The following is a 12,160-nucleotide window of genomic DNA, read 5'->3' on the forward strand; positions in this document are numbered from 1 at the left end:
GTGTGTGTGTGTTTAATTAAGCTGACCACAGAGGGGTTTCCTGGACAGAGCCCGATGAAGACATACCAGACGGTATGTGTATGGACCCAGAGGGTGTCAGTGGGTCGCCTGCTACCATGGCGGAAGAGATTTGTGCATTGACCCACAAACAGGTGTGTGAGTTTCTCAATCTATTTGCCATTTGTGTTTGTGTTGCCGGAGGAAAATGAACCCCACTAAAATTGCATTTTGAGACCATTTGATGGACCATTTTAAAGCGGCCGTCTTTATCGAAATGACTTTTGGCCAATACGTAAAGTTAACGGACTTCTTTCAGGCACCCGACTGCAGACTGTGAAACTGGTAGGAGAAGACCACCTCGTGTTGTGCTGGTGGAAAGGATCACGCTGATCTGTACATCACCATCATGCCGTTTAAAGACATGGATGGAAATTCACTGGCCATACAGCCTTCGACACATAACATCCTTTATTCTCACCGCAGGTCACGGGTGTGGGAGTGACAGCCATTCCATTGTTCTCGTGTACTGGATAAAAACCAAGAAGACAGCGATGATGCTTGTTGATACGTTACCATTTTTTCTGATGAATCAGTATTGATTATTTGATTATACCGTTGTAACCGTGCAACCGTCGCTTTAATGCAGGATAACGTGGGACGGATGAAAATCTTTGTTTCGTGGTATTACACACAGGAAAATATTTGCCTTAAACTGATTTGATAGACCCGATCAGTGCATATAAAATAAAATTATTCACAAATCCACTTTTTAGACGTGACCTCACAAAAGTAAAACAATTGTAAACGTTTTCTAATCCTGCTTACATTAACCCAACTCTGTGAACAAAAGTATTCATGAATGATTTCCAGGGATGGATTTGATAGCGATCCTGATTCCACATTTGCCATGTTTATTATTGATCATCTCAACGTGGGGCAAAAGGTGGACTTCATGTTTGTGTGAATCTTAAACATTCCCCTAGAAAGTGAAGAAAACGCTGGATTGACATTTTTGGTAATCTGCTGTATTTAAATGAGTTTGAATCCCAGTGATGTTTTAAAAGGCTGTAGCGCTTTAATCACGAAAGCGCACGCCTCCATATAAAGATATTTTCTTGTATACGGGTGTGTTGGTATTCTTTTCACCACCTAACCGATGAAATCAACAGCACCTGGATGTACACGTACTGAAAAAGCAAACTCTCTGTTCATTGTGAACATGGCCTGCGACTTCTAGCGAAGCTAGAACATTGATTACAAATCCCGTTTAGAAGCTACAGTATGCCTGTTTCACTCTTTCACAGATGCAACACGTGTTGGGGGTCATCCGAAAAGGTTTACTGAATCCTCACTGTCTTCAATTGCCTCAAGATAACTGCATTTTGACTTTTCTTCGAACAAACGGGTGGCTTTTACCACCAGGTGACCTCTACCACTGGAGTTCATCATCGCGTCAATCATTATATTAAGTGACGTTTGAGCCTTGGCCCTCTGCTCACGCGCAACCCGAACCCCCCTTCGAACCCATACACTTGACCTTATTTTACTGTGCTTCCCTATAGAAGTGCGTATACAAATTTTTACCATCACACTTACCACATGATACATTTGCAATACTAATTTAGACTTGAAACGCAACAAGCCAAACAGCACAGGAAGACCGTTATCGCCAAAATAACACGCAATACAAATCATTTTTACAAATGTGCATTATGATCGGTGTGCCGCGTGTATGTGCTCTTCAACAGAATAATGGACAGAGTTGCACACACCCATGACCGACACTGCCTCCCATTCTGATCATAAAACCAACACAAACAATAGTACAGAACACCAGTTTAAAAAGCGACAGTGCTCTCAGCAAAGAAAAACCTACACTAGCGGAGAGTAAACAGATATTCACCAGCGATTTAACTATGATTAAAATAAATCTTAATATTAAACTGGTAACGTTACAGTGAACTAAACGTTTGGAAAATAATGCAGTAAATTTAGCATTTATCTGATAAGATGTTACTGTTATACACAATATGTAAAATTTAAGACTTACAAATCAAAATCACCCGTCTCGAATTAAGCTCACATCGGCAGCCAGAATGAATTGAAGCTCGGCGGCCTATTAAATCATAAATAACTAACAATTTGATTACCAAATTACTTGATAACCAATGGTCCTGGGGACCATGAGGGTTCGCTACTGTTAAAAATACATATATCATAAATTCTGCCCATTCCTGCCTAGGGAGATGCAGTTCGCTTTTTTTAAAATGGTAACCTGTGAAATCTTCCAGAACCGATCCTGCATAGCCGATACTACAATACACGTTTGGCTCTGTTATGTATCTGAATTAAGCATAATTTGATGTTGTAGATTCTGGAGAAAGAGAAAAAAATGTATGTTTTCCAAAGCCAAGACAGAAAAACAGAAAGTCAAAGAAATCTAAGCTCTGTGAAATGTTGTAACGAGGACTCGGACACATAAGCTTGAGGATCCATACGCAGTTTTAATGGAAGCAAAGGGTTAAACAATATAAAGGTCAGGGCAGGCAGATAACGTTCAGGAGTATATGAACAGGTGGGGGTTAGGGAGGTAGCCAAAGTTCTAAGTCCAAGTCACGATCCAAACAAAGTAATCCAAAAGCGCTCATGAATTTCAACCGGGGCAAAACAAGACTGCACACAAATGTGACTCAACCACAGGGAATATAATGCAAAGTCTGGATTATTAGCAATAGGTGCAGGTGTAATCAGTGGTGCTAGAGTTACTGGAAAAAGGAGTCTAGTTAGAACTCTGGGGACAACGCCCTCTGCTGGAGAATTGGAGACTCTGAGGTAACCATATTCGTAGCAAATGTAGTGGTGTATCATAATTTGATAATATATGACCACCTTTACCATTTCTACCTTGGCAGCTCAGTCTAATCAGAAGAGCAAGCCAGCATCTCAGAGGAATGAAGGTGACATCAGCTCAGACAGGTATATCAGTATCCCCTTCACTTTCCCTGTCATATACTGTAACCTCGGCCAATATTGTCCTCAAACAGTTCTGAAATAATAGTTTTTTATGACTTTACAGAATGAAAGTGTTTAAGACTGCTCTGCTGAAAGCCTTTAAAGTGACCAGGTCTCTGTCTGTGGCCGAGCCTGAGCTTCTGACTCGCATTAATAAAGGCCAGGAAGAGGAGATTGACCAGGAGAAGGTTAATCTACTGCTTGAATGCATGCAGGATGACAACTGGGTCATGGTATCAGATAATGTGGTTTTCCTCATCTGAGGGAAGACGAGGTGCATTGGGAAATGGTATTTTTCATTTATTTGAAGAATAACTTGTGATATTACAACCCCTCGTTGTTACACACTCAGACAAATAAACCGTGAGCATCAAAGATTGTTATTTATTTTTGAAAGTTATTTATTTTTGTCAAAATGAAAATTTCTTTCAATTGTTGATGTTTCCGATAATCTGCTGCCCTCTGACAGGTTCCAGGGCAATTTATTCACATTTCTTTTCGTTATTGTATTTAACAATTTTTGTCTTTTGCAATGAGATCGCGTAGTTTAATGTTTAGTACACATCCTTGTGTATTTTGGGCTATGTTTAGGATTCTGTTAAAAAAACAGAATCAATTGGAGTAAGTATACCATTAATTAAAATATAAGATGTATATCCAAAGTATAATGTTACACTTGTCATAATATTGGGAGAGAATCAAACCGGATCATTTGCTATACATGTGGACACTCACAGCCATCGGTCTTCTCTGGTTCACCCTCTCCATCTCTTTCCATCTGTCTTTTCCGAACTCTCTGCACATAGTACAGTGCGCCAAGGGCGACAGCCATAAACATGGCAGCTGCCACAAAGACGCTTATCGCCAACGTTGCTGTTGAACTGCCGTTGGAAGCTGTAACAGAATCGTCATTTGCTTGTTTCAGATCTCTGATATCTGGATCCCAAAGTCTGCAAGCTGCTGCCTCAAAAGTCCAGTTGCATCTATTGAAAACTATCAAATGTTAACCACGGTTCACCTACCTGTGTGGTATGTACTTTGCGTGTTGTGGGAAAACATTTTTTGGTTTTCTAATAAAACATCTTAAAGCAAACCTTCAAGAGACAGGACAAAGATCACGTCATTTCCTTTAATAAAGCTCTTGAAGTGTTCGAGAAGGCTGGAAAAGTCACTAATTCGCCAAGTGTGGTGAGGACACTGTGTCTCATAGAGGTTGATGTCATCCAGAGACAGACCCCCTTTTGATGCATGACGTCCTTTTACCCCCTCGAACACCACCCTGAATTTTTGAGAGACCTGTAGGCTCACATGGTACAGCTCCCAGGAGTTTATAGGACCCCCTAAATAGTAAAATACAGATCATTGCTCATAATTCAAAGATATATTCATTATATCAAAACTTAACAGTTTTATTGGATATTTAAGATTTATTACCACTTATCGCCTCAACCAATCTCAGGTCTCCTTTGGATTCGTCGTCGGTGTACACACGCACCCAAATGTTTAGTTGATCATCATCGCCCCCGCTGTTGTAATGATAGAATTGCAGGCACTGAAAGCCTCTGGTGGGGTAAAAGAGACGACTCTCCAGGTACGCCTTGTCTCCGTGATTTCCTGTCAATGTGCTGAAATGCATGAAGTACCCGAAACCTGGCAAGTGAAAACTTTTATCCGACAATGCAAAGCCAAACTTCAGTTTTGCCAGATCTCCATCTCATTATGAAAGTTATGAAAGTCATATTATGCTGCTTTGAAAAAAAGAAGCTACCACAGGGCAAAAATGAATAATAGTTTCTTTATGGCGCTCTATGGTATCAATAAACTTATTATCATGAAGACCAAAGTGCCCCCATAACAACATTATAAAACAAATCACTGTTAAGTAAATACAGCAACTTACAAGCCAAGCAGTTTGTGATGCCAAAAGTAATGATAGAAGTGCATTAAGAGTTATGGATCATGAATAAAGCGCTTTTTAATGTTAATGTACAGAGTAAAACTTGAGCCACAGAAAAAAATGAAGATAACTCTTCAAAATTATTTTCTGTTTTTCTGATTTACTTTCTATAGGTAAGTGTTGAGGCAAAATGGTGATTTTAGTTTCATAATGTAATTCAGTGACACTATTTCTCCCAAGTTTAAATGCAAATATATGCATTTATTTTCAGAAACAACCAAACTGTTCAAAATATGTAAAAGATGCAATATTGGCAGATGTTTAGGAAACAAGTTTATCTCATCACTGTCCTTTTGAAACCTCACATGTCCAAATTCGCTGTTTTTCATAATATGGAAGAAACACTGTAGTTTGAAAACACTTTTTATTGCTGTATATTGGTTTAGATATTTGCAAAACCCAGTGACAAACATAAAGGGTGGCTGATAATAATCAATTATGGCACAACAATTAAAATCACAGAATATGGAGATTGGAGATAGAAGAACAGAATAGGTGTTGTACACTAACAGTGTTGCCAGTATTTTACTGTAACTGAGACTTTACGGTGACTAACTGGCAACAGTTTTGTTAGTATTTTACTGTAAATCAAGAATAATAGCTAATAACTGGCAAGAGTAGTGATAGTTATTTACTGTAATCCAATGCAATCACAGTAGAATACTACATATACATTCTGTGTCTTAATGTTATTAGCCATTCTGCTCCATCAAAAATGCTGCAAACGTCATTTATTACTTTATTACTTTATTACAAAACATGCACACAAAACAGAAGAAAATTCATAGTTACATGCGACAATTAAACAAATTACATAATTCAACAAAACTGAATGTTATTCTGAAATAAAACATCCACTGCTAGTGTACAGCAATGTATAAATAAGTATAAATAAAATTAAAGGAAAATATAGAAAATAATAACACTGTATTGTAGATATGGTGTGTATATAGACATGTATGGCAAAGACCAGTCAAAATGTTAACCAAATACATTCTATTTTCTTTTACAATATAAAAATATATAAATAAACAACATTTCTTTTTCACATATTAATTCATTAAACATATTTTCAACACAACTTTGCACATTAAATAGTAGTCACAAAAATACATGTTACCAAAAAACTAAAATATTCACTTACTTTTTTACACAAGAAACTCAAATACATAGAAAATAGGAAAATCTTAAATATAATAAAAAGTATTAAAAAAACATAAATAATCAAAACAAAAACAATACCAATCATTTGTAGATTTGGTTTAGCATGTTGTTCCAAACTGGTTGTAACTCAGCACAAATTAAATGACCTCTTTATGCGTTCCAATAATTGTATTAATAAATATTGCTTGCACTAACTTAATTACATGTTTTCCACTCAAATACGGTGAGCCGCTGCAAAAATGTATGAACATGCGGGTTTGAACATTTCTTCTTACAGATGAGCCAGTTTTGCGGCTGGTTCAAGTTTTTGCAACACATTTTGTCCCCTCAGGATTAATCTCACAAAGAATCTGAAAATTAAATGATTTTTATCAGTTAGTAACAAATCAAACACAGAATCATAAAAAAAACACTAACAACAACAAATACAGCCATGATAGAATATAATAAAAATCATTACTGTGCAAGTAATGTCTCTTTTAACACTTACCTTTGAATGAGCTCTAGTGTGGCACTGGCTGACTCTTGGAACTCAATATTAAAAACATAAAAGCAAGCAAAAAGAACAGAGAGTGCTGCAGCAAAATCTAGCTCCTCATCAATGCAATGTGTCACTTTCCCCTCAATGCTGATCATCCACTTTGATGAAGTAAGAAGTGTATCTCCTGAAATATGAGGCTCACCATCAAAACCATCCAATAAAGTGACCAATTCGTCAGGTATGTTGACCCATACTCAAAATGTGACCTCTGCATTTAACCCATCCAGTGATTAGTGAGCACAAACACAGCAAGTGGTGAACACACGTACACCCGGAGCAGTGGGCAGCTATCACTGCAGCGCCCGGGGAACATGTAGGGGTTAGGTGCCTTGCTCAAGGGTACCGCAATCGTTACCCGCCGGCCCTGAGGATCGAGCCGGCAACGAGTCCGACTCTCTAACCATTAGGGCACGATTGCCCCATAACATCTTAACACGCTATAGCTCATTTTCCACTGACATCTTTTTGGAAGTTTTCTTAGACATTTGTAGTGGTGCAATAATAGTAATGGATTACCGAAGTGTTCCTAATTCTTAAAACCTGAGGTTGTTTCTTTAAATTAAATTCATATTCAAGCCTTATTTATAATCCCAGTCTAAAATACGTTTAAAAGCTTAAATGCCCAATAGTTTAACTGATTAAACTCCTGTTAAACTCCTGGTTTAATTTTCATCCATATCTGTGAAACTTACTTACTTGACTTAGATGCTAGTTTGCATCTGTACATTGTGGGTAATGTGACTACACATTAAAAAATAAGCAGGTTAAATAAAGAAACAAGCGGTGGGGTCAGCTGCTGATAAAAAATAATGTTCAACACTATGGGATACAGAAAGTTGTGAGATCCTAAAAGCTAGCTAACAGGTAGCTTTTTGGAACTAAAAGATACAGAGCACATAATACGAAATGATAAACTTTACCTACATTTGCAGTATATTTAAAAAAAACTTTTAAATATTTGAAAATCCAGTTACTAAGATAATTAACACAGCACAAGCAAAAGAACATAAACTCAGAGATCACACACACCTGGTTGCCCTTAAAGGGGCAAGACCTTTGTGTTAAGAATTAAGCAGCCAGTGCACATACGTGTGTGTTAATGCATAAATCTTTGTTTTCTGACTGAAAATCTTACTCTTGGCAAAAAATAGTGCTGCAATTAGTGACAATGTAGTAAAAAAGTCAGTATTTTACAGCTGAATAATACAGCTGTTATCTGTAATCTGTTTATATAGTAATTAACTGTAAAATATTATTTGCGCTACAGAAATGCATCTCATGTTTCAGTAAAATACTGATTCCCAATGTTACTGCTAAACACTGCCTATTTTAAAGCTATTAGCCCTGTAATTTACAGCAAGGTTTAACAGTGTACATAAAAATGGCTTATGGACAAAGCTTACTGCCTTTAACATTTTAAGACCAAATACATTAATATTTTCTGTAACATATGAGACATATTTTAGTTTAATGTTCGAACAATGTAGCTAACAATGTAGACAGAAAAAAAACATTAGTACAAATTGGCTAATTTCAACTCTACCAAGAAAAGCAGTATTTTGCCATTACACTTTGTCTTGAAGCAACCTATTGCGCAATCCATAAACATTTTCAGAACAACTGACACTGCCAATACCCTTGAAAACTTTTTGTATCTCCGCGATTGTGTACTTAAGTCTCTTGGGATTGTATATAAGTCAACACAGTAAAGAAGACCCATTAGGGTAGTCGTCCAGGTTGTGTTAGATGATCTGCTCCTCTAGAAACACTGAAACATTCACAATCTCATTTGACAGCAATGCTTGGCTATTTCCTTCAGTGATAATGAGAATGCAAACGTCAATTTATTTTGTAGCATCAAATGAACAAAGATATAAGTACTTAAATGTACAATTCCAAATTTAATGTGCTATTGTTAAAGAAAGGACAAATGCAACACTGAAGATTTCCAGTGTATTTGAAATTAATCCAAACAACAATTCCAAATTAATTTCAAAACTTCACAATCTATGCATCGTAAAAAATTATGTATCAGTTTCCCAGCGCAGGGTTTTTCTCTCTCTCAGTCACGATGCTGTGAGCGGTAGGGAGAAATGGCACATTAAATTCATTGTGTGGCAGCCAACACATGAATAATAGAGTAAAAATAAAAGAAAGTTTCCAAAACCTGTCAATGTTATGCAATAAATAATTATGAACAAAGTTCATCTGTAAATAGCCGGATAGAGGCTGTGCCCTATGAGAAAGAAAGCTAAATGGTGACCAGCACTTCAAAATATCGCACACAAACACACATCCACGCACGCTCACACACACTTTAATGTGAGTCCCACTAAGTCCCGCTGCAAGATTTGTTGATGCTTTCAGACAAAATATTACTACTACTACCTCTGTGACAGTAAACGTTACAATTCATTTTGTAGCTGAACATTGGCAAAGAGGTTTACTATAGCATGCAGAGACACTTGATCTTTTAGAAACTTGATGTTTGTTGTCCTCCGGGTACTCCGGTTTCCTCCCCTGGTCCAAAGACATGCATGGTAGGTTGATTGGCATCTCTGGAAAAATTGTCCGTAGGGTGTGAGTCCGTGAGTGAATGAGTGAGTGTGTGTGCCCTGCGATGGGTTGGCACTCCATCCAGGGTGTATCCTGCCTTGATGCCCGATGACTCCTGAGATAGGCGCAGGCTCCCCGTGACCCGAGGTAGTTCGGATAAGCGGTAGAAAATGGATGGATGGATGGATGTTTGTTGTTTTATTATTTGTTTTATTGTCATTTACAAATAAATGAAGAATTTGGTTACAACTAGAGATAACTGTTTTTTATTATGTTAACATGTTTTTATTATTTATTATTAACTGCAGTTTGATTGATATTATTGGAATGCACAATAAAAAACATGAGTTATCTCATTTTGGAACCAAACTCTTCAAATTATTATTCCCACTTTCTTTCTATCTAATGGGAGGGTCAAATTTGTTTGTAAGCATATTTTGGCATCTTTGCACAGTTTTACCAACCTTTTTGTTTTGTTTTTATTCCACAATTTTTACTTTGAAAAAAAATCTAAATAAATGCATATCTTAAAAGATTTAACATTAAACAAACAAACAAAAACGTTGTTTTTGAGAGAAGGGCACACCCACGCGTCAACCAGTGTATGCTCCCACTGCACTGCACTCCTCCAGGAGATCGACTGTTTTCAGAAATAACCGGATGCTTTATCTGTCTTGAATAGTTGTGATCAAACTAAATACTCTTTAAAGATATGAAGTAAGCCATACTACTTTGTACTCAAGATTAATATTAGATTGGCAGAAACTGCTTGTGTTTGCTCCACTTTTAATAACTTTCTATACCACCAAGGTGAGTAATGCATCTAACACACAGCAGTTATTCGAAACGTTCAACTCTCCTCTATTCCCTCCACCCACTTCCTCTTTTACAGCTAAGAATCATTCATCAGCAAACTATTTTCAACCTAACTAACCTCCAAACACACAACCCTCACATCCAACATCAAATTCTCCTCTTTCTTTGCTATGACCGACACTGAAGTTTTTAAACTTGTCTCCAGCCACCCCCTACCTGTTCCCTCTCGACCCAGTCCCCTCCAATCTCTTAGCGGCCATATCAAACACACTCATACCAGCACTCACAGATATCATTAGCACCTTCATGCTCACTGGCACTTTTCCATCCACATTTAAGCAGAACCAGGGCATGCCCCCACTCAAAACAATCACAATGAATAATTCTCTCAGACCTGTTTTGCTTCTCCAATTTATTGCAGAAATACTTGATTGGGATTTTCTCATCCATGGTTTTTCTCCCTATCTCCCTACGCATTAAGACTTCAAAAGCAATCGCTCACCCGAGATGGCACTGCTATCCGTCATGGAAGCAATCCAACTCTTCTGTCCTGATTCTGCTAGCATTATCTGCAGCCTTTGATACAGTACAGTGAATCATCAGATCCTGCTAGGAACCTTATCAATGCAAGGGATCCCAGGTACTCCTCTCATCTGTTTCAAATTCTACCTCTGGTGTCATGCCTTCAGGGTGTTATGGAGGGGTGACGAGAGAGGACCAGGCCTGGACTTTACGTTAGGTTTATTATGCTTGTGTGGGCGGCATTCGACAGTGAGGGAGCTGTCAGCTGTTTTTTTTCTTTTGTTTATTTTAATAAGAGTTGTTAAATGTTTGCTGGTTCCCAGCTCCTTCTTACTTGGAATCTTGCTACACTCCTGTTGCTCGTCCTTTTAAGCTTCAGATCTCCTCCGTGAGAGATGCGAGACCGGTGCAACATGCAGCCTCACCGGGGTCGCGTCATTCCCTCACGGCTCTTGTCCCGCCTTGCTCGTTACAAGCACTTATTGTATTATTTCCTCCTTATATCAAATCGCTTTACTGTTTCTCATTTCTTTGTAAGTCGCTTTGGATAAAAGTGTCTGCTAAATTTCAAAATATAAATGCAAGTTAAAAAGGTAGATCTTGTACACATTAAAACATAGCATTCAAACATTTATTACAGAAGTTAAAATACATTACATATACAGTTTTTGAAAAAAAAAACTGGGCAGTTATTTTAATCTTTTCAATCACAGCTTCTATTTATTACAAAATGGCTTTTGTAATTTCACCTTTTAAGCATTGCATGTTTTTGCATATTTTTTGTGCAGTAAAATACATTTCTGTATTTAATATAACAAAGCCTTTATCTTAAAAATAATTTCAACTTCAGATTTGTATCAGAAAATCTTTTTGCCAATTAGGCTTTTATAAGGATATTTGTGCATAGTCAAATATGGCAGTTGTCGTGAATTGTGAGGAAGAACCCAATTGCAGGCAGTGTTGGACAACAGACAAAACAAACACAAAACAAAGGCCCACGAGGGGGTGAAACAATAATGACAAAGGGAATAATCAAGTAGACAACAGGAACACAGACTAACTAGACTAGATGAATACAACACTGGACAAATAACTACACTGACTGGACTTGACTTGACTTACTTGACTCTTGGTAAAGATCACAGGCATAAACAATACTCTCATCAGAGATATGTCACAAAATGAACTGGCACAGGACAATAAACATGAGGACTGTTTAAAGGTGAACTAACACAGGATAATTAACCATAACACGTGTGTGTCATGAAACACTTAACAATGTAACTTGGCTTCCCGTAGTCGCTCGCATCAAATTTAAGTCTCTGCTCCTGGCCTACAAGACCACTACTGGTTCGGCACCACCTTATCTTAAATCGCTAATGCAGACATATGTACCCGCCAGATCCCTACGCTCTGCAAACGAACGACGTCTTGTGGTGCCATCCCATAAAGGTAAAAAATCTCTCTCGCGCACCTTCTCCGGATCTGTTCCACCTATGTGGAATGATCTGCCCACTGCTACAAGATCTGCAGATTCTGTAGCCATCTTTAAGAAACGCCTGAAAACACATCTATTCCGCCAACATCTGACT

The 12,160-nt window shown here is 37.8% G+C and overlaps 1 protein-coding gene and 1 long non-coding RNA gene across 2 annotated transcripts in view; one reads left to right on the forward strand and one right to left on the reverse strand.

Annotated features, from left to right (window-relative positions):
• LOC130434179 (uncharacterized) lies at positions 1-1,120 on the forward strand. The gene is made up of 2 exons (XR_008908660.1): positions 1-152; positions 317-1,120. It is a non-coding gene; the product is annotated as an uncharacterized LOC130434179 (long non-coding RNA).
• Positions 1,121-3,727: 2,607 nt separating this feature from the next.
• LOC130434583 (meprin A subunit beta-like) overlaps positions 3,728-12,160 on the reverse strand; it is a 68,016-nt gene continuing 59,583 nt past the window's right edge. The window contains 3 exon segments of the mRNA XM_056764808.1: positions 3,728-3,906; positions 4,107-4,352; positions 4,447-4,662. Of these exon segments, the coding sequence (XP_056620786.1) occupies positions 3,728-3,906; positions 4,107-4,352; positions 4,447-4,662 (641 nt within the window).

The sequence above is a fragment of the Triplophysa dalaica genome, chromosome 13 (genome assembly GCF_015846415.1).
Source record: "Triplophysa dalaica isolate WHDGS20190420 chromosome 13, ASM1584641v1, whole genome shotgun sequence".
Classification (NCBI taxonomy): domain Eukaryota; kingdom Metazoa; phylum Chordata; class Actinopteri; order Cypriniformes; family Nemacheilidae; genus Triplophysa; species Triplophysa dalaica.